This window comes from Phalacrocorax aristotelis, chromosome 10 (assembly GCF_949628215.1).
Source record: "Phalacrocorax aristotelis chromosome 10, bGulAri2.1, whole genome shotgun sequence".
NCBI classification, from domain to species: Eukaryota; Metazoa; Chordata; class Aves; order Suliformes; family Phalacrocoracidae; genus Phalacrocorax; species Phalacrocorax aristotelis.
In genome coordinates, this window is record NC_134285.1 from 20,117,357 (window position 1) to 20,145,297 (window position 27,941).

The window sequence follows — 27,941 nt, forward strand, 5'->3', positions numbered from 1 at the left end:
AAGTGAAGAGGCTTGTGGGAGGAGGTAATAAACTTGAGTCTATCCCTCTTACTGGTTTATGTGGGTGGTAGCATAGGCACAACCAGGTATCTGTATTAAGACGAGTTATTTGTTTACCTTAAAGCCTGAAAAATAATTTGGATCTACGTGTCCTCTTTACGTACGTTTTGTTCCCTCCAGCCCAGCATTCCTGGTCAAAATGAGAATAGTTATTGGTTTGTTTTGGGTCCCGTCGTCCCGTCGTGTGTCCCCCCCCCCCCCCCCCCCCCCCCAAATCTTGTAAATAGTATTACTTTGCCTGTGGGACCCCTTGGTTCATTCTTGGCCCCTCTGAACTGGTGCAGTAGGAAAGGCTGTAACCTGAGAGGGCAGAAAACACTCTTATTTTCTGCAGCAGGCAGGGTAACACCTTCCTCCTCCTCCTCACTAGCACCCAGGAGCTGTGCGTATGGGAGCCTGTGTTTCTTCCTCTCTCAGGTTGTCCTCTCCTTTTCATGCAACCTCCCAGGTGATGGTTGGGGCAGGCCTTACAGCAGCCCTCTCCCCAGTCCCCTCTTTTGCAGACTTCATCGTGACTCAGAGGAATTGGGACATTTCTTTCTGGGAGTAGACACTTTTTTAAGAAAGAATATGTATATAATTATATATAAGAAAAAATCAAATACAGGTATTTACACACCATTTGTGAATTCATGCATGCAGATGGTGTCTCCCATCACCCCACCCCATCAGATGTGTAGCATCCAGGATAAATGACAAAAACCTTGTTATAATAATAGACAGGTCTTGCAGCAGCCCGCGAGAGCAGGTGCTTCCTTCTCTGGGTAAGACCAGCATATCCCATATTTCAAATCATTCGTGTAGATGACACGGGGCGGCTGGGACCGTATTTGGATGGGTGAAATGCAGCAGGGGAGATGCGTGGGGCAGCAGATTTAGGAATAAGCCATGTCCACTCCCCACACCTTGCGTGTGCCCTAGGCACCAGGCGGGCAACTCTTTCCCTGTGTTCTCCAACACTGCCCTTTTCCTTCACCCATTTTAGAAACAAAACAAATCCTTCCTGCTTTATTTATAAAATGTGTGTTTTTATACTTTTGGCTTTAGGTAAAATAATCCTTTAAAATGTTGTTGGTTTTTTTTTTTAATTAATTTGGAAAAAGGTAATAAAAATCGTTTGGGTTTTGTTTTTTTTTTTTTTTTTTTGCACTATGAGGCTCCATCCGGCAGCCGTTTTTAACTCTGTATTCATTTGTACTCCGTGTCTTAAAACTGTTTCAATAAAAATGTGATCATTTGTTATCAAGCTGCTGCTGAGCTGTGCCACCCACTCGCGCACAGCCCTCGGGATTGTATTTTTCCAGGGGCGGGAGCAGAAAGGGAGGCCGCGGCGAGGCGGTGCCTCTTCCTCCACCTCCTCTTCCTCCTCCTCTTCCTGCGCCGGGGCCAGGCCATGGCGGAGGGCGCGGCGCTGAGGGCCCTCCGGGGCTGCCTGGCCGCCTTCCCGCGGGAGGCCCGCGGTGAGCGCTGGGCCGGGGCCGGAGAGAGGGCAGGGGGCTGGGCGGGATGGAGGGAGCGGCCGGGCCCCAGCCCGCCCTGCGGGAGGGAGAACCGAGCCTCGGGCGCCTGGGCGCCCTGGTTGGGCCGCAGCAGCTGCAAGCGGCACCTGCAGGGGTTGCACTGGAGCGCCCAGTGCCAGTGTGCCCTGGCGGCCAGCCGTGCCCTGGGCTGCATCAAGCTCTGTATTGCAGCCGGTCGGGGGAGGGGATTGTCCTACTCGCTCTGCACTGTGTGCAGGTTTGGGCGCCATGGTACAATAAGGATATAAAGCTGCTGGAGAGTGTCCAGAGGAGGGCCACGAAGTTGGTGAAGGGTTTAGAGGAGAAACCGTATGAGGAGCAGCTAAAGTCACCTGGTTCGTTCAGCCTGGAGGAGCCTGAGGGGAGACCTCATCGCGCTCTGCAGCTCCCTCACAAGGGGAGGAGCGGCAGGGCTGGTCTCTTCTCTCTGGTGACCAACGCCAGGACCCGAGGGAATGGCAGGGAGATGTGCCAGGGGAGGGTTACGTTGGATATTAGGAAAAGGTTCTTCCCCCAGAGGGTGGTGGAGCCCTGGAACAGGCTCCCCAGGGAGGCGGTAATGGCACCAAGCCTGACGATATTCAAGAAGCCCATGGACAACGCCCTCAGAGGCATGGTGTGAATTTGGGGGTGTCCTGTGCAGGGACAGGAGCTGGACTCAATGATCCTTGTGGGTCCCTTCCAACTCAGGATATTCTATGATCGGCCCTCTTACTCTTGTTTTCAGCCAAATATTTCCAAGGTGAAGAAAAAGTAGAAAGGCTGCTGCAAAAAGAAAACACAGCTCAAGAAAATGGCCCTTTTAGGTTGTTTTCCTACATACAAAATAGCAAAACAAAGCACTATTCCAGCATTCAAAAACCCTCCTGTGATACCATCTCCGTATTGAAGGTGCATCTCCTGTAACGTATGTCCGTTGTGCCCACTCTCCTGTGGGCCCATGGTGTCGTCACCCGTGGGATGAGCTGTGACTGATAGCGGGGGAGTAGGAGGGTGACGGCCTGAGGTATCCATTGGGCCCCAAAACCCTCTGGGTTAAAAGCCTCTGGATTTTAACAGTGATTTCTTGAGCCAGCGGGGACGCTGCTTGCTTTCAGTTGGTGTGGGGTTTGAAGCTGGTTAGTGTGCTAGCAGAGTGCACTTCTCTCAGGACGCTGCATAAAACTGTGTCTCATTTGCCTGGACAGAGCTGGGGTCGTTGGAGTCCATACCCTATCTTGATAGGCCTCCGTCCCCGCTGGAGTTTTATCGAGAATGGGTGAGTCCGAATAAACCTTGTATAATTCGGAATGCTATCAGCCACTGGCCGGCTCTGAAGAAATGGACCTCAGCGTACCTCAGGTATTAACCAGCTTTGGAGCAGGGCTGGTGGTCAGTTTTGGTTGACCTCAGTAAAAGACTCTTCGTTAATCTTTGTTTTTATCTGTAAGATTAGCTTAGATTCCTTCATGCATCTGTATGAGGTGTTCAGTCTTGCCAAACTCAGGTGTAAATTTTTTCCTGCAAACGTACTGTCCTGACCAGTTCCGATAGGAACTTGCAGTGTGCAGGGTGGGTGTTTTGGCTGTGCAGCCGACAGGCTGGGCTATCGAAACCAGTTTCGCTGTGTTCTGGCTAGTGCTCCACCCTGTAGCCTCCCAGTTGGAATGGGGCTGTAGAGCTGTAAGAACAGGCTGACTTCTTTGTGATGGGATACACCTTGGTTGTTTTTTTTTTTTTTTCCAAAAAGATGAGCATTTTAATGACTAATATTTTTTTTAAGTTCTCTTTTGAGAGAGGATTTCTGATTAGGCCTAAAATCTATGGGTTTAAAATTAAATGTCTCACAGAAATAAGGGCTGTTAGCCTCACAATGTGTGTGTCTGTCAGTCTCTGTCTGCCCTTTCTCCTTCCTCAATTGCTTTTGAACATATGGCCGCCCAGATTCGGCTGGGTTGAGCGGTCCTGAGAATATCAGGCTCTGCCATGATTCATGGAAAGAAGTGGATGAAGAGGGCCCTCTGTCTGCACGGAGGAAAAGGCAGCTCCTTAGTGAACTGGCCTGTTAGGTACAGAGAATTTAGAGAGTTGAAAGATACTACGGTTGCCTTCACATGGAGCAATCAGAGCAGAATGCCAGAGTCCTTATCAGACAGTAGAAAATCTAGTCTAGAGACACCCATTCATGGAAAGCCAGGCTTCTTTCTTTTGCTGGCCATAAAACATGTTCTTTTTAAAGTATCCAGTGTCCAATATATGGGCCAGTTGCAGGTCTGGCTATAAACCTTTGATTTATTTTGCAGGGAGGTAGTAGGCCCCAAGGTAGTGAGTGTGGCAGTAACACCAAATGGTTATGCAGATGCGGTGTTTCAGGACCGTTTTGTCATGCCAGAGGAGCGCCAAATGCCTTTCATGGACTTTTTGGACATTGTGGAGAAGAAAGTGACCTCTCCCAACATATTCTACGTGCAGAAGCAGTGTTCAAACCTCACTGAGGAGTTCTCTGAACTTGTCTGTGATGTACAGCCTGACATACCATGGATGAGTGAGGCACTTGGTAAACCTTCTGTTTCTCCTATATTTAGTAAATATTTTATAGAGAGCTTTAAAACAATCATGCTAGGAACATGGTGAATGTTTGTTCTGTTCCTGGATGCCCGAGTTCGGTTTGATCCCCTTAGAAAACAGAAGTGATAGAATACTTAATAATAGAGTATCCAAGTTTCGGGTTTGGGTTACTCCAGAATCAGTATCTCGGCTGTGTGTTGGGACCACTGCAACTGAAACAATGTGGTGATAGTGCCATATAGCACTTCTTTTCATATAGCGGCTTTTCTCTGATTGAGAGTCCTGTTTTGCCTCAGATTCATGCTGTTGTTCCCAAAGCTAGCATAACAAATGAGTGGAACAACACACAGCTCCCACCTCCTTTGGTAAAATTACAGCTGTTTGTTTCTAGTTAAATTCTGTTCTGTTTCAGTTGGTTTTTATTTTACAGCATGTCTTTCCTTAAAATGTCAATGAAAATGATTTAGTGTGATCTCACCTTCTTTTTTGTATGTAGACATGCTGCGGTTTCTCTGTGAGCTAAGTCTTACGGATTCAGAATGTGGAAACAAAGGGTTGTAACCATCTATTTGGGGATGAATAATACTATGTCGTGAAGTCTGATGGGCACTACAGTGGCTTCCAGCATAGAAGGAGGTTGCTGTTGTTCACAGCTTGCTATTTGCAATGAAGCCTGTCATAGTTATGAAGGAAGTTAAAGGACAGAATTTGGCAGAAATTGGCAGAAAATTATTTGAAATGCTTTTAAACATGACATTTCAAATTCTTCTTTTGTTGACAATGTTTCTCTATTCCCTAACCATACAGGGAAGAAGCCTGATGCTGTGAATTTCTGGCTTGGGGAATCAGCTGCTGTGACATCTTGTACGTATTGTATGGTGCTGTAAATACTCCGTGTGCTTTCAGCACAGGTTTAAGCAGGCTTGTTCTGAGTTAGTGGCTCAATAATAAGAGGACAAGCTGACGCTTTCAGCCTACTGTAGTTTCTGATGTAGAGAAGGAAGTAACACTGATTTTCTCTCTTTCTCCACATCTCTCTTTTTTCGATCCTAGTACATAAAGATCATTATGAGAACTTGTACTGTGTGATATCTGGAGAGAAATATTTTCTACTGCATCCACCGAGTGACCGTCCCTTCATCCCATATGGTACGTAATTTACTATGCAGTATGTCTGGGAGTTGGAAGGAAGAGAGAATAAAATATTGAAAGATATGAAAAAGGAAGCAGAGATAATATATTGATGTTTATGCAGTGTTACGCTTGCCAGTGTGAACAGAAATCTCTTCTATTTTGTGCTGCAGATAGATTGTAATACAAACATTATGCTGAGGTCAGGTATTCCAGTCCTGTAAAGTAATAAGTTCATTGCTACTCATAGCAATCTCTTCAGCTTTAGAATATTTAAATTATTTAAGCATCTTGTCAGTGTTGCGTGTCATCTTTGACGTTTAGTAGGTTTGGATTCTGGCTGCTCATTCTTTTTTCTAGGAAAAAGGCCAGGAAGCTGAAAAATAAGTTGTAATTTAATGAAATATTCAAGTTACTAACAGAAACTCTGAAAACTGGAGAAAGGAAAAAAGAGATTCTTATGGCAGCATTGCTTCGCATTACCTATTTTCTGTTTCTTTATGTTGCTTTCCTATGTGCACAGTAATAGTTTGTTATGTTGCAGTGTCGTCTGGGCGATGGACAGCTTGAGTTTACACCTCATAAAATAAGACTTTATTTTCCCATTCCTTGACTTTCAAACCTCCAGATTAAGTGAATGTAGAATGCTATATGACGCTAATATTATTTTGCCTAGATATGTGCGATGCTACAATATTTTATTTATACTGGTCTTATTTTGTTTACCACCTTCAAGTCATAGAATCATAGAATGGTTTGGGTTGGAAGGGACCTTTAAAATCATCTAGTCCATCCCCGCTGCCATTAACTACACCAGGTTGCTCAAAGCCTCGTCCAACCTGGTCTTGAACACTTCCAGTGATGGAGCATCCACAACTTCTGTGGGCAACCTGTTCCAGTGTCTCACCACCCTCGATGTAAAAAATTTGTTCCTTAGATCCAGTCTAAATCTGCCCTCTCTCAGGTTGAAACCGTTGCCGTTTGTTGTGTCACTACAGGCTTTGGTAAAAAAGTCTTTCTCTGTCTTTCTTATAAGCCCACTTTATATATTGAAAGGTCACAATAAGGCTTCCCCAGAGCCTTCTCGTCTCCAGGCTGAACAACGCCAACTGTCTCAGCCTTTCTGCATAGGAGAGGTGGTGTCATATGTATGTGAAAGTATGAAATACATGCGTATCGCGAGGCATACTTTGTAAAACAAATCACCGTTAAGGCATAGACAGACATAATGCTTACGTTTTATAGTGTGTAGTAAAAAGACGACGCCATCTTTTGAACATCGGATTAATGGAGAGAAACTCTCTCAAGGGAGGGCTTAAAAAGCCACATGTGCTGAAGCAAGGAAAGAAAAAGCAGCCTGCAGTTTCTGAAGCAGTTGATGAGCCCTATTGGATAAAATTAGAAGTGAAAGGCTGGCCACAAGTCTCTAATAACTCTTGTGAGTGCTATCTTGCTAGACTGACCTAAGAAGAAACACCAGAATATAGAACAATGTTTAAGTCAGGGATGCATTTGTGACTCTGAAAGGGAAACAAGACAGTTACTGGAACAAAAGGACCAGGAGTAAAATGTTTTTTGAGGGGAATAATTCCTGTGAATAAAGAAGGTTGGAATTCCAAACAGGAAGGCAGTTCTGTATTCAGACTGACTTTAAAAAAAAATTAAGAAACTGGATAAAAATTGAAATAGGCAGAGGGAAGGACAGTGAGGACAGTAAGCTGAAAATGGTTTTGTCTTAGTTTTTCTTTTACTTGGTGAAAGTGTGACATGCCCTGCCATTAGTTTCTCTGAGTACTACTCTGAGTTGTATCATTTAATTCTTTCTGTGGTTCCAGAGCTCTATCAGCCAGCAACCTACCAGGTAGCAGAAGATGGCTCATTTCAAATTGTGGATGAGAAGAGTGCAGATAAGGTAAAAAGGATATAAAGAACACAATCAATACAGTAAAGATAGTTCTGGGCACTGCTGAGCCCTCAAACTGAGCATGTTGGTTGATATTTAGAAATCCTTCATTACTGGAAAGAGAATGCCCAGATATTTATCATGTATTTTACTATTCTCTATGGATACCTAGCTTTCAGAAAAGGTTTTTACTGCACACCTGAAACCATTGATATCACAAACTGCCTTCCTTGCACCAAACGTAAATAGATCCAGTAAAGGACTTTTAAATGAATCAACAATAAAGGAATTTATTTCATTAAGCCTAAAAAAGGACTCCTCTGCATTCGCTTTCCTTTGGCCCTCTACCTAGGGCTAGGTTTTGCTCTACAACAGTATCACCCAGTGCAATAAAACGTATCTGTCTCAATCAGTAAATTGTGTTTTCTTAGTCGTAGCAATATTTATCTGATTAAAATGTATAGATCTGGAAGCACTTTACAATAACTCAGCAGCCTTTTATATCTAATCTCTTTCCTTTTGCCTCTGCAATGTGTGACTAATGCTATAGCTGAACTTGAGCTGGGGCTTTATCTCTGTTCCCAGAGTGGCGCTTGTGGAATCTCATGGGAGCATTCATGTAACAGTAAGGTGGGGTGCTGAGGTTTATAATTCTGTAGGGCGTAGAAGAAATGAATGCAGGCAAGAGGGATTTCCCAGCGGGAAAGTGGAGTTTAGTTGCTGGGAATAAAATTAGACCAGAGAGCTTTAGAAAAAGAAATGAATTTCTAAAAAGAGTGGTGCAGATAAAATACTCAAGTACTGAACGTAGGGGGAACAAGTGAGTTAAGGGGATGGAGGTATTTCGAAAGTGTACTGTGAGACTGAAATTTCATGGCTGACATTCAGCACCTTTTCCCTAATTAGAAATGCTTTACTGAAGAAGGCAAATTTTTGCATCCTTGACCTATTCCTAGCTGAATGTGGAAAACTGTGTTGCTGTATGTGTTTTGCCAGGCAAAGTACATGTTTTGTAACCTAGTAGTTTTGGTTATCTGTTGCTTTTCTGGAAGCTTGCTGGAATTCTTTGCCAGGGTCAGTACCATATACATACTCTTTTGCTTTTAGGTACCCTGGATCCCCCTGGACCCATTGAACCCGAATCTGGAACAGTATCCAGAGTATGCTCAGGCAAAACCTTTGCAGTGTACAGTGAAAGCTGGTGAGATGTTATACCTGCCTTCCCTCTGGTTCCATCATGTTCAGCAATCACATGGCTGTATAGCAGGTAAAATACACAGTGTTCCCAGATATTATTTTTGAACCGTGGTGGGTGTGCAGCTACAGCAAAGCATAACTGGGACCAAAGGTCCCTTTCACCATCTACCTCCCCTCAGGAGGAAAGAGCAATCTTGGCAGATACTATGGGGCTACCTCCTTGCAGTCTTTTTTTCCCTATAATTCATAGCCTTGTTAGTAAGTGCTAGGGATGTAGCAGAAGGAGAAGTCTTCCTAGTTGTCAGTTCTGGAGAAGGATAGCTAATTCAGTGATTATGATCCAGTTTCTGTTTATAACATGGAGCTAAGCAGTTTGTCTGCCTAGCCTGCTAACTGCAAGTTGGTCATCTACATCCCTTTCACCAAGAAACTGCACGTTGTGTGTGCCGTTATCACCTCAGCAAGAAAGGACCTGGGGAAGAAAAGGAAACCAGAAAAGTGTATGAGTTTTAGGCGTGGGTATAGACACAATGTGGAAGATACTCAGTTGTCATGTGAGCTGGAATCTGCTCCGATCCAGTCTCCTACATTGCTGATAAGCCTATGCTTGTGTTACTGTTCCCCTGTGCTTATCAAACGTCTTGTCATCTCTGTCTTCCTAGGATTTGTCATCATCTCTAGCTTTTTTTTTTTTCCCCCCTTCCCAAAGAGAGTTCCAGAATTTCAAGCTCATTTGGTGCAGGTGGAGGTGGTGCAAAGTATTATTATATTCTGTAAGTTTTGCAAGGTTTGAGAAAGAGTTTTTTGCTGTCTTTTACCTGGAATAATTCTGTCTGCTCAGGAAGAGTAAATACAGTATTTTGAACAACATAACATAACACTACAGTATTTGTGTAACTGCAAATATTGCAAGCCCTTTTCTTCCAGTATTTGCGATACTGTGATAAAAAGACAAGCTAGCAGTAAAGCAGTATTTCTGATTCTTTTTTCCCAGTAGGGTTGCATCAGTCCTTAAAGATCTTTTAGATGAAGTAGAGTTGTTTCCAGTTGCAAGCCCCTGGCCGCTCTCTTTTTCTCTGTCTAGCAGAAATGCTAAAGAGTTCAAGAGTTTATTTAGCCTTTAGTCTATTAACTGCACTACAGTCTGTATACACTTGAAAAATCAATATTCTCTGGGCCTGCTCCAGTGAATGTCTGAAGCTGTAGTGTATCCTCCTCCAAGAACCATTGGTACAATATTATACTGCTTGGCTTATTTTTCTTACTTTTTCCAGGAGACACACCAAAATTAAAATGAGAAGCAGAATTAAAGCTAACTGATGACCATTGTGAAGTAGTGGTGAATTTCCCATCCTTTACACCCTCAGAGGAAGAGAAGTTCCCATCCAGATATTAAAACTTTGCAGTGCGTTTGGTACTTTTTGTCTAAACTGAAGCATATATTTTTTGTTCCTAAACATTTCGCCAGCTTCTGCTCCAAGGAATCACCAGTATTGAGTCTGAAGAGGAGTTGGTTTGGGTTAAGACAGAGTTGCACTGGCAGCTCTGTTAAAGAACTCTAATGTTTGCTTACGTTATTTTTGGCTGTAGTCAAAGATTTGCTCATTTCAGAGTTCAGGCAATGATTAGGAGAAGCCTGTACTAGCTGAACTGTGTAAAACAGTCTGTGAATGTGTTTGTAAACCTTTATATTCTAGCCTTAGAAGTGTTTTTTCCTTTTTCTTGTCTCCTCAGTGAATTATTGGTATGACATGGAATATGACCTCAAGTACAGCTATTATCAACTAGTAGATCGTCTCACAAAAATCGTGGGAGTGTTATAGCAGAGGTGGGAGGCTCAAGCTTGTGATTTCTGTGGCTGATGTGATACAATGAATCATCAACATCTGTGGCTGGAGTACAAACATGATTCCGGTGAAAAGAACAGAACATTAAATTATCATCAACAACTTTTGTCAAACAGATCATGGCTATTTTGTTTGATTTCAGAGTCCAGATCAATTGGCCAGATTTTTTGGCTTGTAAGTAGGTTAGATAACGGCATTTTTAGGTCTTTGCATGTTGCCTCAGTGACGGTGAGCAAAATAAAATTTGAAGGGAGGCAATCCAGGTTTTGGAAATCCCAAAACAGAATCCATGACTGTTCAGATCTACAGATTGTTCTCATAACAACCCAAGTGGACAAGGAAGAATCTCTTCTGTCACCGACCTGTGCATCAGGCTGCATCAGGCCAACACATGCACTCTGCTTAAGGAAAAAGTCCTGTCAGGTTGTCATTCACTGACTTCAGTGGCTGTGGTGTTTTGATGGTGAGAAATTACAACTTCTGCAATAAAAGGTCAGTTTAAAAGCCTATTTCTGTACTAATTTTTTTTTTTTTTCAAATGATGTGATGGGTGGAGGACATCTAGGAAGACGTGCAAAGGTCAGTGCTGGCTATTTTCCATGTTAAGCTACATGTTTTTATTTCTTTCCATCGTTGTATTTAAATGTATCTGCATTCTCTTACATCCTGGATGGTGATTTTAGAGTTGCTTTGCCAGACCTACAGTCAATCTACACATCACCTGTGGTCTCGTGGCGTGATGAGTGATTGTGCAGCTTGTAGGCTCATTGATTGTGTCAGTCCTTCGCTGTTAATTGCTGCCTAACACGTGGTCAGGCAAGTTGTGTGAACCAGGAGCCTATTTCTGCAGCCTTAATTCCCATTTGTATTTCCATGGAACAGGATGATACTACTCATGTGTCTGAGACCCACAGGGTAGGACTAGAAGGCTATTAAATATGCGGACATAGCAAAAATGTTGCATTGTTAATTTTGAAAACCAAATATTGGTATTCATCGTGAAATATTCAAACAGTTCCTTAGACACGTTAGCAATCTAGGGGGAAATTTATTTTCCATGTATTAATTAGGAAAATGCAGGTACCCTTTAGGCAAGATTGATTATTGTGAAGAAAAAAGAGAATTCTTTTGCTTTGCCTGTTTCTTTTGTTTTTTTAAAGAAGCATAGCTAAAAGCATAAAGCATCATTTTACCTTCTGGCACTTGTCCAAAAATTGCTGAAAACCCAAGGTGGATTAAGGGCAGGCTTTTTTTCATAGCTAGATGAAGATGAGACGTTACTTCATGCTTTCCAGTTTGTTTGTGTTCTTTGTGCCTTGGCAAAGGCGCCCAAGGCAGTTCTGCAGTGGAATCTGGACTTTCCGACCGTCAGGGATAAAGGCAATTTGAATATCTCTTTTTGTCACTTCAAGGTTTTTTCTTTAGTCTCTCTCTATAATCAAAAGTAACACTGCACGCCAGGACAGCTTGCGTCTGAGCAAGTGGATGGTGTTACTGTACCACCCTTAAGCCAGAGTGTCTGCAGGGAGGCATGCTCTGAACTACATCTCCCAGCAGCCTGTGCTCGCTGCCTGAAGGAAGCTGTCACAGTGGTTCCTCCTGGACTTTGAGCAGGGATTTTAAGTCTGAGAGCGACAGTGTCCTGAGGATCCTGTTTCACGCAGCCCTCTCTCTTGCCACAAAAAAGGGCAGCTCCTCTCCCTGGCAGGAGAGCTGGGATGGCGGTGCAGGTGACGGTTTTGCCTTCCCACAGGTGTCTGTTCGATGACCCTGTGCAGATCTGCGTGGCAGGGCTCCTGCCGCAGCAGGTGGTCACGCTCCGAGCCAGCCTGGTGGATGAGAGCGGGGAGCTTTTCCAAGCCCACGCTCACTATAGAGCTGGGAGCAATGGAGAGCTCGACCTCAGCCACTCCCCATCACTGGGGGGCAGCTATTCTGGAGTGGAGCCGATGGGGCTGCTCTGGTCTCTGCAGTCTAAAGCGCCCTATAAGCGGCTGGCAAAGAGGAACGTCCTTACCCCTTTCTATGTGGAATTTGAAGTGTATGAGGGCCACATGGAGACAAGCTGCTTGCTGGGAAAATGCACCAATGAACGATGGTTTTTAGGAGAGGGGGTGAAGAGGATTTCGGTCAGAGAAGGTCGTCTGAAAGCAACCCTCTTCCTCCCTCCTGGTGAGTTTTAATTCTGTTCTGTTTTCCCAGGTGTGACTTACACCACATACTGTGCCCTGTGGCCCCTGGACGCACTCGGCAACCCAGAGCAAAGCCTCAGCTAACAGAGAGCAGGGAGGAGCAGGCATTGCCCAGGGAGGTCAGGTGCTGAGGCGGGGGGGCTGCAGGGAGGGCAGCAGTGGTAATGCAAGGCATGTCCTGTTTGCTCTAGCTGAGGGGATCAGGACCTCTCCTGCAGTGAGAGCTCTGGGGAAAAGTGTGTTTATTTCTTAGCCCTTCTGTTTAGCTGACAGGGTAAAGAGGCCCCTGGTCTTTGGCACAGCTGTGAGGCATGACGGCTCCAGCCATGGAGCGAGGAATGACGAGGTGTGGTGGTAGCTCTGGGCTTGTCTTTCTGTCTCTCATTTTGGCTCAGGAAAAGCCAAAGAAAGAAGTCTCTACCCAGTCGGGCAGCTTGACTGCACAGGATACTTAGGAAGATGGGAAACAAATGAAAAAAGTAAGCTCTTTGATTAAATAGATGCCATATTCGACAGCTCCATATGGAGACAGTGCCAAGATGGGGTCCTGTGTAAAGCTGCTCTGAGCCCGGAACTGTTCGTATTCCTTGAGCAGTACTTAAACGTGAATTTCTTGCTCTGTAATGGATGAAAAGTCCCTTGCAGCTGCCGTGACACCAGATCTTGTAAGGGAAGTCTGGCTATAAGAATGGGCAGAGCAGCAGCAGGAAAGGAAGGTCCTATGGCCGCAGGAGGAAAACTGAGAAGCCATGGCATAGTTACCCAGATCCGATTGAAGCCTGGATTGGTGTAGGTCAGTGCTGGCATTTGCAGGTGGATTTCATATTTGAAGTATTCCCTCCCTGGAAAACCTACTAGCATACTTCCTAAAGAAGTGCAGCTTATGCAGCAATACTGTTTGTTCATCGATCCCTAATGGTCTGAGAACATCCAGGCCAATTTTAGCCAATATTCATGGTGGGAGAAGGATGCCCAACATATGAACTTCCCATAGTGAGTTCCTAAGAGAGAGAAGAACTATCCAAATTAGCGTCCTTATATTGATTGTGTGTGTGCCTGAGAATGAGAACCTCCATGGAAAACTTCAGAGGATATTTCCTTTTGATATCTACTGTCCTGCTATGTGCTGACGGGATGCTACTGAAAGGACAACTTTAGAAACTTTTCTTTTTGAGCATATATACATATATATATACACACACACCCCTTTCATTGCAGGACCTGGTCCATTCCCCGGACTTATTGATTTGTATGGATCTGGAGGAGGTCTTGTGGAATACAGAGCAAGTCTTCTGGCTAGCAGAGGCTTTGTGACTCTGGCTCTTGCTTATATGGCCTTTGAAGATCTCCCTGCTATGCCAGAGATTCTTGAGCTGGGCTATTTTGAGGAAGCTGTAAACTTTTTGCGGAAGCAGCAGCAGGTAAGAGACAAATTATGAAGCTCATCCTGTTGGAATTACTTTCCAGTTTTGTAATGTGAAATGTCAGATGTCACTGAATGCAGCGAAGTTCCTGAGATGTTAGGAGACAGCATTGTCTGAAAGACAGCATGATCTGAGAGATGAAAAAGCATGTACCTCAACTCCAGTTTTGCAGGTAGTTGGATAGTTGGTTTTGCACAGCATCCTGTGACAGTCCACTGAGTGTTGTGCAAACTAGTATTTGTATAAGGTTAAATCAAAGCGGTTCCTGGGCTAGAAGCGCAACACTGCTTAATTTTTTCCCTACTTTTGCATCTTTCAAGATTTTAGAAGAGAAAAAATAATCCATTTACTTTTTCTACTATTTCTGAAACGTTGCAGACTTTTGATTCTGAGTAAGTTTCACAAGACAGTAATAAAACACTTTAGCAACAGGATCCCTTATAGTTGTAGCACTGGCAAGCGAAGTGTGCCATGTCTTAAGAAACATATTTGAACAAGTATGTGGGATGAGGAGGACACTTTATAGCAATATATAATCATGCTTAAACAAAATAGACCAAGAAAAATCAAGTAGCATTTAAACTTTGAATGGAATGCTACTTAATGTGGTATTCATTTCATAAAGTTATTTATTTTCTAGCATGTAGAGACCAGGAATAAAGCCAGTGTGAGAGCAGAATATAGCCTTGCTTGTTTGTCTTGTTCATCTCAGAGCTCTGAAACTTCCAGAGTATCTTACAAGGCACACATTACAAAATTAATTTGGTGCAAAGAGCTTTGAAAATAAATAGGTTGATTTAAACAGTTGCTGGGCTTACTCAGCCTCAGCTGTAATGAATCTTGTGCACTGCAAAACAAAACAGAAGATGGCAGGTCAGCTGTAGGTGAGTATCAAAAAACAATGGCATGAAAGAAAATCAATGTGAGTAAACCCATCAAAAACTGGTTTTCCAAAGGGGACCTGAGGAAAGAAGATTGAGGGTGTTTGGAAACAGGAGCAGTAAAAGCTACATTACTGAGAGCAAGTGTCGAGACAAGATGTAGAGGGAGCAAAGAGGCTTTGTCTGTAGAGGTCTCCAGGGAGAAAGTGTGTTACAGGAGGAGGAATGTTGAGGGGCTGTACAATTCATAGTCAGTCTTGTGGAGGCTCAGCAAAGGGAGAGATGTGGGAGTGATGTAACCTGAATAGAGAGGGAAGGATAAAATATGGGTGGTCTTAGCTGGGTGAGTGAGGAAGCAGAACTGGAGACATCATGTCAGCCCAGGAAATGAGAAATTGATAATGGTTGTATCATAACTGTGTTTCAGGTGAAAGACACTGGGATTGGTGTTTTGGGCTTGTCTAAAGGAGCTGATCTAGCCCTTTCCATGGCCACATTTCTACCTGGCATCAAGGCAGCTGTCAGCATATCTGGAAGTGGTTTTAATTCTTTCATTCCCCTGCATGGGGATGGCTTCACTGTTCCTCCCCACCCATATGATTTGAGGAGGATGAAGACCGATGATGAATCTGGCCTAGTAGATTTTTCAGATATCCTAGATGATCACAGGGACCCAGCGACTTGGCATTGTCGCATTCCAATGGAGAGGTCCTTGGCCAAGTTCCTCTTCCTGTCAGGACTGGATGACACAAACTGGAAAAGTGACCTCTATTGCAGGGATGCTGTTCAGCGCCTTCAGCAGCATGGACGGGAAGTGGAGTTTTGCTCCTATTCTGGAGCAGGACACCTCCTGGAGCCACCATACTTGCCTCTGTGCCAGGCTTCAATCCACAAAGTGCTTGGGGTGTTTGTGCATTGGGGAGGGCAATGGAGGGAGCATGCCAAAGCCCAAGAAGATGCATGGCACAGGATACAGGCCTTTTTCTGGAAACATTTGATGGACTCAGACGTCCCTAAGAGCAAGCTGTAGTGGAAGCTGTCAAAGATGCTGACCAGGGTTGGTATTTTGGCTCTCACTGAATCTTGGAAACTCATCCAGAGTTTCCTGCCCTGCTTTCCTCTGAACCCCACTGTTGCACAATTGTTTCTTTTCATTCCCCAATTAATTTTCCATTTTTTAGTTGAATTTTAGTTATCTTCTGGCTCCATCTGCACCATCTGATCTGTCTGTGTGCTGTAGTCATCTGAGAAAAACCCAGCATGCTGTCATGCAGATAGCATTTGTACTGAGCTATCTTTACCCTCAGACTCCATTGAATTGTTTAGTCTTGCACCTTTAACTAATACTTTCTTGCGACAACACATTAGTACACTCACCTTTCCTCCTGGTATATAATTTTCTCATATTTCTTAGTAAAAAGGTTGCAGCAGTTCTGATCTCACCTAGGTAAAGGGACACTCTTCTGACTTATTCTGAAGTGCAGTGATAACATTTTTTTTCTAGTACCTCAAAAACAGAAGTAGTGAATCTTACCCAGTTTACACTGGCTGTATCTCCTGCTCTGACTCCAGATAAGTTATGTATCAGTGTAAAGTTTCCACGGCACTACTCAATAAATACAATGCATATGTGTATATGCACAGTTTATTTGAAATTATCTGAATGAAGCCTTCGACTGTCTTTATGCCTGTAAATACGCAGGCAGCAATCCTGGTGTAGTCACAAGCTGTTGTTTCACCTGGCTGAAGAATATAAATACAGAAGTCCTCCTCTCCTATGGGTAAGCGGAGTGGTGGATTTTGCAGTAGGGTTCTGCACAGTGCTCAAGATGGGGGTGATAAAGATGTGCTAAGTACCTGCTTTTGAATGTTGAAAGTCAGTTTATCCCCATTCTGGGGAGGAAGAATAAAGCCGCTGCTGCTGCTGAGTTCCCAGGAGGCCTGTGGAGTGTGCTGTCTCAGTGTTCTTGCCACTATAGCAGACAACTGTGGGCTCAGTGACAGCTAGGAAATGCCACTCTTCAGAGAGGACTGACCTTGCCTTCTGGGGAGAATGTGCATTATTTCACCCTTTACTGAGGTCCATCTCAGCTGTGATCTACCTTGTGCATTTGTGGGTTATGGCAAGCGGCAGCTTGCTGGCATTTTCTAGACATCAGATGGCATCAACTGAGGAAATTTTGCCTCCTCGAGCAGTCAAGGCTCCCATTCTGACCAAAGAAGTAAGCAGGAGTTGGGAAGGTCTCTGTCTTGCGCTGAGGCAGCAACATGTTTCCTTTGCAAGAGTCCCTAGTTTCCAATTCGTGGTGAGACATGAGCTCTGCAGGAGCCTGGATCCAGCGGAGGGCAGAACCATGCCCTCAGTTTTCTTGCTGCAGGGAGCAATGGCTACTCAAGATGAGCATATTGGGCCTCAAAGGGCTGTAGACACTCTCATGGAATACATCTGATGCAGAGTGTGCCCCTTCAGTTATTTCCGATTTTCCCACCAGAGCCCTTCCTCAGAGTGGTGGATGGGTACTACTTAGCTCAAGATGTGAGCAGTTAGAGTGGGGAGGTCTCTCCTGCTCACCTCTACTGGTCATCCATCAAGTTTTCTGCTGTTACCTCGTCTTCATTTCTGTTTGTCCCCTGTGTGTCTGTGTCCTGCATGGACGGTGGTTGTTCCAGATGCTTAGTGAGTGGGTAGGACCTGTCAGAAGAGCAATGTGTGGCAACAAGGGAAGCCAAACACATTTAGGCAGTTCAATCTGAATACGGGACATTTTCTTTTCCCTCATTTTTCTGTCATATTGAAGCACTGGGAAAAACCTGGGTTGGCCATCCACATTTGGCTCAGACTCAAGGCACAACACTGTGAGTTCCTCTGTGGTATGAGTAATTCTGTTCTTTTCTTTTCACTGACCGCAGTGAGGCTTATGCAGTACACTGTGGTGTTCTCCGGCTTGTGGGACAGCTCACATCTGTTTTAATTCCTTCTAAGTGGAAGACAGACTTTCTCAGCCTTCAGTGGGCGGTTTACAAATCTCTACTTTGAATTACAAAATAGTGAGCTTCTGAGAAAATAAACTTTCTTTATCTGTCTTAAACTACCATTAAAAGGAAAAATACTTTCCATCAGTGAATGAACAATGTGGTCAGTGAGGCTTTCATACAGTCTGTTACGGTGTCACATCCAGCAATGAGTTCAAGGAAAACAGTGTTGAGACTAGGGGATGAAGGGAGCTGACCGGTGACTCCATCGATGGCAATAGCACATAGGACTTGTCTGTTTTGTTCTCTGGGATGAAAGCTTTGCTACTCCGTTAAAAGCCCTTTATTTATCACTTGGATGTTAGCTGACAAGAAAGACCGAAAAAGCTGATTTAGCTGAGCAGCTCTGTGCCACATACAAACAGTAGAATTTGCCAGCCAACTCAGTTTCACTGGGAATTATTTTTAAATCAGTTGGCCTTTTTAAATTAAACTCAAGTTTCAAACTTATCTTCAGGAAAGAGAAACTGGAAATGGGAGGGAGACTAATATAAAATAATTGGAAATGGCCTAACTTCAATAAAATGCTTGTGCCTATTTTTCTTAAAACATGTTTTCCGTCATTTTGCTGAAAACTGACTACTTAATGTTTCTTCTGCTGAAGAGATCATTTAGACAAGTAGGGCTAAGATCACATTTTTCTCCAAGTTAGTGGATAAAATTCTACTAATTGTAGCCTGTAGAGTCAGGGTGCTTTATATAGTTTCTCCAGGCTTACAGAGTACAGATAACATTATTCAAGAATAATGTGAAAGTTATTATTTAATTGAAGATAATTGGCCTTTAGCTGGAAAAGAGAGCCTATGCCAAGCACAACTGATAAAACTAATAAAAATTGGATGGGGAAGGCTATTCGTGTAATCTGCTGGTAATTGAAAAATGCTTCAAATAAAATAGAGCATCAAAGGACTAGCTTGAACTGAAAGATCTCTGCTTGATGCTTACATCAGTCTTCCCTTTGTTTAGCGCTAAGCACTACATATCTATAATGAGAATGAGAAAACCTGTGACAAGTCTCTTAAGAAACCGAGAAGCAATCTCCCCACGTGTAAGCTGCTATGAACAAATCTATTGTAAGTGAACAGTACATCTTGCAGTGCTCTTTTGGGGCAGGATGATTTCCCTAGCTAATATGGAATCAGGCAACAATAAAGCTTGCTGATTTGTCAGTGCAGTCTTAAATTTGTCCTCCTTTGCTCTGGTTCACTTTGTGGTCTCTCTACATAGAAAGAAGACTACCCCAAAAAGAAGAGAACTGGTGTGAAAAAGCATGTCCTTGAGTGGAACATCTCTAAACTCTACTTCAGCCTTACTGCCCAGACCCCATGAATCTAAGATAATCTGGGTAAATGCGATCTAAGTTATATGAAGCATATATAGCTTATTTTAAATCAGGTATCTCTGAAGCAGGCCACAGGCTGTTTGCGCACTATGAGACCTTTGGACGCAGCTTATCCTTTTCATTGTGGGCTTTCTGTATCACAATGCGGATTATTTTCTTTATGTATCTCCAGCCTGCTTTCCTATCTACTCAGTAAACCTTCATGAAAATCTTCAGGGACTGCTAACAGTTTGGAAACGTTTGGGCACTGCATGGAGCAACATCCTCTGTACTTAAGGCTTCTGGAAAAAGCTTATGGGATTCTTTCCCCCCATACGTTGCCATATATGTTGTTAGGCTGTGTATAGCTGAGGGAGAAAGTTGTTCTTGATGTTCTTCACCAGAGACCTAAAAGTACCAGTTCCAATCAGGTATTTATTTGAGCATAAGCTAAAGCTGATTCTGAAGCATTTTGATGCACGTACAGTATAACTCTGAGGAAACTGCAGAATTAAAGTAGTCAAAATGCCTGTATTAGAGACAAGTGAAACAGGTACAGAAGATGTGAAACATCTTTGAGAAAGTAGCTACACATTGAGCACTGTGCCTCTGCAGAAGTAGGGGGTATCTGAGGCTTCAGTGGAATTTTACCAGGGACCGTGTTGAACAAGGGTATTTCAGTGCAAATGTGCTCCTGTGACTCTAGTAGCTTCTTCCCCAGGAGAAGCAGTGTCTCCGGATGGCTCGTGCAAGCAGTGTTGTTCCATGGCCACAGGACAGAAGGAACAAAGTGAAAGACGAGAACATACATTGTGCAGTGTAATTTAGAAGGGACCTTTCTCCATTGCCTTTTTCGGTTTCCTGGGTGTGTTTGGAGGTCTAAAGGTGATCGGGGATTTTTTTTTTTTTTTTTTAAAATTCAAAACTTACTCAGTTCTCTAATATATCACCAGACCATTTGTTACCAAGCTGTGGGATAAGCCAACATTTAACGACAAAATAAAAATAGTAAAATTTTTTGCTATATTAGTATTTTCCTAAGAAATGTATAATTCTACCATTTCAGAAGAAATCACTCTTCTGAACTTTTTAGTGCTTTGTACACGTCATTCAGAAATGGAGTTTGAGCCAAATGTAGTATTAAGTACAGGGAAAGTGATACTTTGAAGTTTGGCTAGAAGGAAAAGTAATGTTTTCAATGAACTAATGGTCTTTGCAGCATTTCCTGCAAAATATCACTGCCATTTGTCATTGTCCAGGACAAAAAAAAAAATGCTAAAACTCAGTGTTTTTCAAAGTCTTAGAAAATTGTCCATGCAAAATTTACATTAAACCTAAAAATGCCTAGGCCCTGACTCTAGGTAGCACTCAGAGAGAAATAATTAAATGAGTTGTGTTCTATTAATTTAGGCTTGTATCTTTTCAGTGAGTTAGGCACTGAACATTTAACATCTGTGTTTAGACTGTAAATTTATGTCTGCGTTAAAGTCACTTTAGTGAAAGGATTAGTTTCATGCTCCAGTTTAACTGTTCTAAGAACACCTTGCTGCCCAAAGGGACAGTTGTGCCTTTTCCTGCTTGCGGCTCTAACCGAGAGCTAGTCCTGTGGGGAAAGGACCCACAAAAGAAAATATTCAGCTGGATCAGTGGAGGAAGTAGCACGAACATGCATGGAGTTATCAGGGGAAGCAGGGGTGAGCAATGCTGTGCTTCTCAGGGTCAATGTGGCCTTATGCCAAATCAAGATAATTGATTAACTCTAGCAGAGCTTTTAGTTAGGTTTGTAATAACTAGTCCAGCTGATTCTAAATTACGATCCTTTTCTGTACACAGCGTAGCAAATGCTTGGTGGCTCATTGTGTGCTGCCCGTTTACAATAGATCTGGTCCTGAAAGAGAAAGGTATTTGATAGTGGAGAGAAAATAGTGAAATATGAGTGTCAGATAGGAGGCAAGCTGGATAGACAGTTTGAGGGAGATGTGACATCCTGCATAGAACGGAGTATGATTAATACGTGCATATCTATGCCTACGGTTAGAAGAGGAAGTTCAAAAGCACTGCGGTCATGTTAATATGCTATGAATTCGGTAAGACAGTTTTGAATCAATAAGCCTGTGGCATCTCCAGGAGTCCATCGTGGGTAGCGTCAGTCTGATGTTCTCAAACATCAAGCGCTAACTCAAAATAGATTAATTCCAGCCTAGGCATTGGCTGCACGGTGGTTTGGCTCTAGCCATCCTCCCATCTTTGGATCATTTTCGATACTTGTCTTCTTGATGCAGGAAGACTACTTTGATACCTGGCACCATCACTACTGTAGTAGGGGAAGGGGAAGGGGTCAGTGGTCTGTACTTTTCGGTAGAAATATCATATCTGATTGCTGGAACAGCCCGGCACTTACTGCGTCCCTGGCGGTCTGCATACTGCTCCTTGTAAAGTTGGGACCTCCTAGGCTCCATTTAGATCAGCAATGTGCAGGGGCAACTCCGTGCCCCTAGCGATGCCTCCTAGCAATCTTTTTGCTTTTGTGGCCATCTGTACCCTCACCTGAGGGCGTAATGCCTGCTTTCTCTTTTTTTTTTACCTACCTTTTGCATAGTCTTGCTCCTGTCCCGCTGGCCATGACCCAGGACATTGCAATTCCAGGTCATGCTTTGCATGATCTGCGTGGAGGGGGAGCACACTTAGCAATATAGAAGGCCAAAGCCAGAAAGCCGTTGCTAACACTGGCAATGAGGAATTGTGATGCTTCAACTGGTAAAGACCACGTGATGTTACATGTCTTGTTGAGACATGACCTCAAACTGGTCTTGTTTCTGGCAAACTACCTTTAGGTCAGTCAGAAAAACAGCTCTGCTGTGGTAGATTGGATAAGATGAAATGTCTCTGCCAGCCCTAAGAGCTGTAAAACTACAGGGATACTCTGCTACTAGCACTGAGAATGGGACATGCTGCAACTTATTTCTAGGGGCCGATGATTGTATTCAACGTGTTTTGTACGTGACGAACACACTGGAAAGGTGCACCATGTGTGGCACCTCAGTAGCAAAAAGATTAGGAGAGTAATAGCCATTCAGTTGGGTCATTCAGGCTAGGCTAATGGTTTACTTGAAGTGGTTTTTGTTAGTTTTAGTTTTGGTTTAGTTTAGTTTTGTAGAGTTATACCGTAGGAACCTGAAAATGGCACTTGTTTCCATGTGGTTAATTTTGAGTTGGGTTTGCTATTACCAAAAAGAATGCACATGACGCTGCTTTGGTTGTGCTTGGTTAAAAGTAACATCTGCGGCACCAATCAGCTAGTTTGACCATGTCTGTGTGTAAGCGAGCTGGTAGGTCACAGAACAGGCAAGACTGGCTACAGAGCCAAGTGTCGGCTAAATAGACCAACTCTTATCACTGAGCAGGAACGAAAAACTGGGAAAAGCCATTAGCATCACGCTAGCAGAACACGGGTATCTGTAGAGCATTCTTGTTCAAACCCAGCCTGCTCGACTTTCAATTTCTGGTGATAGGACTTGCAAAATGAGAGACATCTGTGATTTGGAGGTTACCTCCCTGTGTGACATCTGAGAAGTACACAAGTGACAGTGCGATTTGCACGTAGTGGTGTATGTAAGTAATGCAGCTTGGCTTGGAGTGAGATGAAAGGGCAAATCTTTCAGTCTAATCTGGTTCTTTGTGAGAATCTCCGGTGCAGATTAGATAGATGTTAAATTAATAAATACATACGCTGATTAATCTGCGTTTGTTCATGAAATCTGGGTGCTAAGCCTAAAAATTCAAGCATTAAGCAGTGGCTTAGAAGTCACACCTTGACACTGCAGAAATTGAGAATGACCATATGAGCTGGGCTCAGTGCATTTCACCTGCTGATCAGTCCTCAGTTCCCTGCCAGGCACTGAGCGCGACATGAATACTGATCTACTGTACTGATCCTTTGTGACAGTACTGACAGTGACAATACTGACAGAATATTGCTAATACTAGATTAAAATCTGCACATAGATAAAATATATTTATCCTTTGCTTCAACCATGTCAGCCATATTTCCCGTTGGCCTTCAAAGCATCTTCGTTGAGGAGAATTGGCCTCACCCTGATCGATGCCACACAAACAAGCCCACTCCACAATGACTTACCGTTTAAGTATGCAAGGTACTGATTAGATAAAATAGAAAAACATTGGAAAAATGTACGTAAGAGGAATCCATCAAGGTTAACTAAATTCAAAGACACTACCTCTGCCTCTCAGGGTCCCAGATCCACAAATTACAAGAGTCTGGAAGAATAATCCAGAGAACTACCTCAATGGATTTGTCCTGTTCTGGCATTCTCCTGTGGATATCTTCTTTGACCATTGTCAGATCCAGGGTGCTGGGCTAGGTGGTCTGCTGGGCTGAAGCAGAGAAATCAGTCTTATCTTTTAACATGATTGCCATGAATTTGGTAACTCTTATGAGTGAGTCCTCCTTCAAGTTTCCAGGAATCATATATCAAGTCCTGCTTCAACAGACAAGGTGCATGATAGACGCCTCCCTGCGTTCATGCTCTGGCATGTATCCCATGCCTGCTTGTTCCTAAATCCTACACTTTACTGCAAAGCAATAGATGAAGAGATACCTCAGCAACTGAGAGGAGAAAATAGGGCTTGCTCACGTGCAGTGATGATGAGTGGTTAGAAAATGCAGTAATCACACAGTGATTAGGAAAGAAAGCAAGCACAAGCAAAGCAGAAGAGATTTGCCTAAAAATACTGTAATTTGCTTGTTGTATGGATTAGGAATTTTTCCTTATCTAGATATAACACTTTAAATGTAACCTCAAAAAGCTCAGCAAGGGGAAATTCTCATCTGTTTCTCATGTGGCAACAGTCATATATTTCCATTGGTTGTGTCAGGGATTTAATCTATGTTTTTCTTCTTTCCAGGGTAACATATATGATGCTGATATTCTTGGAGGCAGGAATTTCTAGATGAGGCGTGCCGAAGAAGAATAATCTTTTTCAGTTTGGGGTGTCAAAATGGGTTAGGAGCCGCTGAACCGTGCACAGATCACGTAGCATTTGAAAGTCAGAAGTGAACCGTGGGTCTTCGCATGCAGCACCATAGCCATGCGGGACTTAGTGCGTTCCCCTTACTTGTGACAGAAGTAGCAATTCCTAAAGGAGGAAAAATTAATTTTGTGTCTTTCTCACTTGTCGGAGACCTGATTGTTACAAGTGAGTACCAACTTGCAGTAAACCCTCCCTTAAAGGCCTGGCACGTGGCTCTGGGCTGCTGCCAATAGGCTGAAGAAAAGAGCACGCTGCTTTAGCTTTGGGGATGTTCCAGTGGAGCGTGCACTATCTGTTGGAAAGTGGAGCATGATGATGCTATTTTCCAGTGGAAGGTATGTTTGGAAGGCCCTTATTTGCCGATAAGGGTGTTTTTATATCTTGCAAGAAAAGTTTCTAAGCGGCAATTCATATGGGGGCATTCTTCTCACAATTGGACTGTTGTTCTGAGTAATATGATGGTCTCCTTTCTTACAGTATATGCAGATGCAATTTAAAAAAATCTTTGCGGTGTATCGGTTAAAGTGTATCTGGCTGCAACTTTATGGTAAATATTCATATTCCTGTTTGTAGTATGAGGTAGGTAAATGTTAATGCTGTAGAGCCATCTGAAGCCTTTCATTGTTCTGATAGCCTTCGTAGCCTTTGCGACTATTTTCTGTAGGATGGATTATAACCAAGAACACACATGCATGCTACCCTTCCCTGTAAGTTCAGGATCAAGTGTACAATCCTGCTTATGGGTCCGTGCTTACAAACAAATATATGAAACAGGCTGTGCTGGAGTGCTTATTAGTGATTGATTATTGTGACCATGTTCAAGGCTTTAAATAAGAAAGTTCAGGTACCCTGGAGATTCCCGCTGAATACCTGATCATCTTTTATACACTAATTTGAGTGCTAGAGACATAGTGGCTGGTAAACACTCACAGCTGTTCTGGTGAGGAGGGTGGTTAGAGAGCGACTTCATTCAGTTTGTGGGTTATCTTGCATCTGCAGGTAGGCAAAACAGTCAGACTTTGAGATGGAGTTCAACTGATTAAGCCACTGACACCAGCTGAGACACTATTGAAGAAAAAAATATATTCAAACTAAAAAAGTGATACAGACTGAGCGTGCTCTATTCTACTAGCAGGAAATGCGCAGTGCAAGGACAACACATAGTGGTCACAGTTTGCAACATGGGAAAATTGGGAAACAGAAAAAAATTCTTCACAGTGAGAGTGGTTAAACACTGCAAGAGGTGCTCAAGGAGGTTGTGGAATCACTGTCTGTGAACATTTTTGGCTGAAAAAGAGGAGCAACTTGATCTAACTTTGGAAATTAGTCCTGCTTTGATCAGATGTTTGGATGAGATGACCTTGAGGGCCCTTTCCAATTTTTGGGGATTCTAAGAAATGACATATTCAGGTTCTCTTTCCCCAGTATGAAGTGCACTTGCCTGAAATAGAAAGGCTGGCTCATGAGCTGTGAAACATGTTTGATTATCCTTTTAAATGGTATACACCACTCATGCATTATATCCGCAGTCAGAAGAGCAGGTAGAGGAACGTGTGACTTCCTTTAGCAAAGGTATGAATAACTCAGGAGGGGATGCAGTATCTCTTCCTGTCTTCTGGAATGTGTACATGCCTTGGGCAACATCTTTCAGAGAAACTGAGGGATAAATTTAACCAGGCAGTGAATGACACAGTTTCTGCCAGTTCTGCTGAGACAGGTGTTCGGGAAAGCTTCCTTTCTTAGAAGAAGAAAGTACATGCTGGAACTGAAATATTTTTTTGGGGGAGAAACAGATTCCAGTCTGAGAGGAACTAGTAGAGTTTTGAAAAGATGCTGCCCTTGGACCTGGCAGGGAAATAATTCCATAGAGCAGTTACAGACCTCAAGGGTATCTTTAGGATGGTTTTAATGAGTGAATACTGTGAGTACTGTAGGTACAAGTCAAAGTACAGCTAAGTGGTGGAAGAGGTGTTTTGACTAATGAACTGTGGCCCCTGTGCAGACACCAGTTCTTACATTTATGTTGTTCTGTTTGTTGTTCCTCACTAAAGATTTACAAACCCAGGAGAAGCAGCTGGCAAGTGGCAGCGAGTGCGCCTGTGTATGCCACCTACAACCTGTCTTCCATCCAAAGCTGTCAGTGGTGTTGCGTGCATAGTGCTACAGAACCAGAGCCCAACCCTTGCTTTGAAGTGATCAGAGCTTTCTAACAGCTGTACGAAACCCTGTCAGAGTGCAGTTTTCGTTGGCTTGTACTGGAGCAGTGCAAAAGGTGACGACTAAGAAAACGGCACGTGAGGCTGAGATCTGACTGATGCTAGGAGGTGGTCGTAGTTCCTGAGCAGGGAGCGTTCAGTCATACTCAGGCCAGAGCTGTCTTCTCTCTCCGGTTCCTTTTCTGTTTGTTCCATTTGCTTTCTGGGTGTTTTCATTGTTTGTGTCTACCTGATTAGCTATACAACAGACAGCAGACACAGGATGATCATGTGTTGAGGCAGGTAATACCAGTCTACCTTTCAGTTCACAAATTTAAGAAAAATAGTTCGAACCTTTAAGAACATGGAAGAGTGATTTGCTCCCTGTCCTTTGCATGTGCAAGTTTTCTCTTCCTCTGGATTCAGAGGAGAGTAGAATTTTGTGAGAGTAATTTATTACCCTTCTTCATTCTTTTCAGTTCTCCACATAAGGCTATTTGGCTTTCCAGTGCTGCTGCTTTGCTTTTATTCTCCCTGCAGAAGAGCATAATTTTGCATTATCAATGAGTATCAGTCCAGACCTCAAAGGAATGCAATTTCCTGGGCTCAAGGAAGGAATCCAGAGGTTAGTCTCATAAATCCTCTGTATGCTCTGTGGCTGTTCCAACTCTTAGCCAATTTTGGCAGCAGGGTCATTTCATCTAGCATTCACATAGTAAACCACATTTCTTTTATGACCTCCTAGCCAGCTGTTCAGGCTAAATCATTGCACATACAGTCATGCTTGTGCATGTCTCCTCTGCTTTCCTGTTATTCTGTCTGTAGAATGGTGCAAAATTCACCTTATGAGGTGGTGTTCCTGGAAGACAGAGCCTTGTGCCACACAAAAAAAATAGGGAGTGATTTTTCTGTGGGTCGCCACATTGCACAGATCACAGAGTCAAGGAGATTCTAGCTGGAAGGTGGCTTAGTACAAGAAATGTAGTTGTTCTGGGAGCAGATAAGTGTCTGTGGCCTGTAAGGATGGTTCCTCCTTGCTGTGGTCCCTGGTTCTCCAGTGCAAGGTTCCATGTGGAGACAATCAGGAATACTTTGATCTCTGTGAGATTTTTCTTCATGTGTTTTAGGTTTTCATTAAAGAAGTATAAAAACTGAAAGCATGTTTAAGTACGTTTTCAATTTTTTCATACCTCTGAAAGTGATAGTATCAGGTCATGTGCCTCCAAACAGACTTTTCAGCAGAAGGGTTAAAAAAGAAAAGAAAAGGTCTGGTTTCTCAAAAGCAATTCGTCATCTAAAAAACGTTTCACTGAAATAGGAGATGCTTTGATGTGCTTAGATGAGCTTAGATCTTGTGACGTTGTTTGCTTGGCTGCCAGTTCTGCAGCACCCTCAGCTTTGACTTTGTGCAGGCACATCAGAAAACAGAAACATCAGGCACAGCATGTACATACCTCCACTTTCAGGGAAGAGCCACAGACTGACCCACTATGCTCTTCTGCTGCTGCCCCCAGGGCAGCTAAAGGCCTGAGCTTCTGATGTTTATCCTTCCTTGGTCCTTTGTTTTATTCTCCTCCTATTTTAGCTGTTTCACTCTGTTAAGTTTTCTGAATTCTGCTTTTCTTTCTTTCCTCATGT

General features: G+C 43.4%; 2 protein-coding genes across 5 annotated transcripts; both read left to right on the forward strand.

Annotated features, from left to right (window-relative positions):
• Positions 1-1,412: 1,412 nt before the first annotated feature.
• JMJD7 (jumonji domain containing 7) lies at positions 1,413-10,714 on the forward strand. 3 transcript variants are annotated; one of them, XM_075105636.1, is made up of 8 exons: positions 1,413-1,520; positions 2,768-2,921; positions 3,863-4,116; positions 4,935-4,991; positions 5,181-5,276; positions 7,094-7,170; positions 8,269-8,428; positions 9,633-10,714. In XM_075105636.1, the coding sequence occupies exons 1-8, from the start codon at positions 1,454-1,456 to the stop codon at positions 9,653-9,655; spliced, it is 888 nt and encodes a 295-aa protein (XP_074961737.1). In that variant the 5' UTR covers positions 1,413-1,453; the 3' UTR covers positions 9,656-10,714. The 3 variants fall into 3 exon arrangements, with proteins under 3 accessions (XP_074961737.1, XP_074961736.1, XP_074961738.1); XM_075105635.1 differs by having other exon boundaries at positions 10,093-10,714; XM_075105637.1 differs by having other exon boundaries at positions 2,768-2,838; positions 3,933-4,116; positions 10,093-10,714.
• A 1,057-nt stretch (positions 10,715-11,771) lies between these two features.
• Positions 11,772-16,337, forward strand: LOC142062735 (acyl-coenzyme A thioesterase 1-like). Of its 2 annotated transcripts, none has more exons than XM_075105632.1 (3): positions 11,772-12,377; positions 13,616-13,818; positions 15,130-16,337. In XM_075105632.1, the coding sequence occupies exons 1-3, from the start codon at positions 11,924-11,926 to the stop codon at positions 15,730-15,732; spliced, it is 1,260 nt and encodes a 419-aa protein (XP_074961733.1). In that variant the 5' UTR covers positions 11,772-11,923; the 3' UTR covers positions 15,733-16,337. The 2 variants fall into 2 exon arrangements, with proteins under 2 accessions (XP_074961733.1, XP_074961734.1); XM_075105633.1 differs by having other exon boundaries at positions 11,789-12,377; positions 15,268-16,337.
• The last annotated feature ends 11,604 nt before the right edge of the window (positions 16,338-27,941 follow it).